This window comes from Sphaeroforma arctica, assembly GCF_001186125.1.
Source record: "Sphaeroforma arctica JP610 unplaced genomic scaffold supercont1.6912, whole genome shotgun sequence".
In the NCBI taxonomy this organism is placed as follows: domain Eukaryota; class Ichthyosporea; order Ichthyophonida; genus Sphaeroforma; species Sphaeroforma arctica.
Genome location: NW_014033646.1, coordinates 1 through 1,543, shown reverse-complemented (window position 1 = coordinate 1,543; position 1,543 = coordinate 1). Strand labels below are relative to the sequence as shown.

General features: G+C 38.0%; 1 protein-coding gene across 2 annotated transcripts; it reads left to right on the top strand.

Moving 5' to 3' along the window:
- Nucleotides 1-434: 434 nt before the first annotated feature.
- SARC_15879 lies at nt 435-1,299 on the top strand (the record flags this gene model as incomplete). Of its 2 annotated transcripts, none has more annotated exons than XM_014290010.1 (2): nt 435-740; nt 1,111-1,299. In XM_014290010.1, coding segments are annotated over 2 exons (495 nt in total), but the record flags the coding sequence as incomplete, so codon positions are not given. The 2 variants fall into 2 exon arrangements, with proteins under 2 accessions (XP_014145485.1, XP_014145486.1); XM_014290011.1 differs by having other exon boundaries at nt 1,090-1,299.
- Nucleotides 1,300-1,543: the final 244 nt, after the last annotated feature.

Sequence of the window (1,543 nt, the reverse complement as noted above, 5' to 3'; positions counted from 1 at the left end):
TATATATGTATGTACGTGTGTATGTGTGTATGTGTGTATGTATGTATTTATGTATGTGTATGTGTATATATGTATGTATATATATACATATTTATATGTGTGTATGTATGTATGTATATATGTATATAAATATATATATATATATATATATACGTACATACGTACATATATGCATGCATGCATACATACATACATATATACATACATACATACATACATACATACATACATACATACATACATACATACATACATACATACACACATATTAATAAATAATTATATATTGTTGTATATTATTAAATATTGTTATATATGGTTGTTCACGCACGGATTTATGATGAACAAAAAAGCTTCATTGTTTGTATATGTATTCCTGATTTTTTCCTTCGAAAACTTACAAATACACTAATGCTGTCATTTTATTTGCTCAGGACAAGGAATTGGACCCTCTCACACGACCGCTGCGAGTATACAATAAGCTGCGCACAGTTTTTCAGTTTATCGAGGATGTTGTTTTCGCTGAATCGGAGAATAATGAACAATACGGTACCAAGATATACAGAGATATAAGCTCCACTACATCGAGCGCCACCCCAACGCAAGGCACACATACCGATGCAAGGACAGAACTACACACGTACACCCAAGCACATGCACGCGACGGGAAACATAACAGCACAGAAGGCATCGATATGGATATAGACACTCCGCATAGGTCTGGGGAAGGAGACAATATAGTAAGTCGCTAACCAAGCTTTGGCGCAGATTTGCTCGTAGATGCAGATCATCATGCAAGGTTTATTCTGAAAGATGTATCAGCACACACGTTTTCATGAAAGGATGGAATATTACCGACGTTAGGTAGCTCTGGAACTGACCGATATATGTACGCGTACGAATTCATGAGTGAATGGAATGCTTGTGACATCAGGGGTCTCTTTATTGACAGATATATGTACATGTACAAAACCAAATGCATCTGACATCAAGAATTTCTTGTACTGCCAGATATATGTACATATGACATCAAGAATCTCTTGTACTGCCAGATATATGTACATGTACTTATTCAACAAGCTGATACAGTCCAGGAACACTACCATGCAGGCAAGCGCAAACGCAAACAACGATAGAGCTTCAACAGTCCCGGACACCCCAACAAAGGCATCCTCTAGGCACGTACGGACAACGTCTAATGTGTTTCTTTGTGCGCTGGGCAAGGCTGTGTGGCCGAAATTGGTAGACTTGCTGATAGACGAGATGTTGGTGGGGGCTATTCCAAAACAGGTGAGTTGACTTGGGGAGCACAGATGGAATGCAAGCATACATGCAAATAAAGCAAAAGCAGCTGTATAGGCATCCATGTATGTCACTAAAGATTTGTTTATGTGTGTATTATGTATAAGTGAATAACTGCACGGCCATCTGCACAACATACATACATTTTAGTTTGCTAGCTGTTTTAACGGATGCGGCGCATGTGGAAGCTGTTTTTCTGCTTATGAGTGTGTGTCTATCATCGCATACGCATATATATATA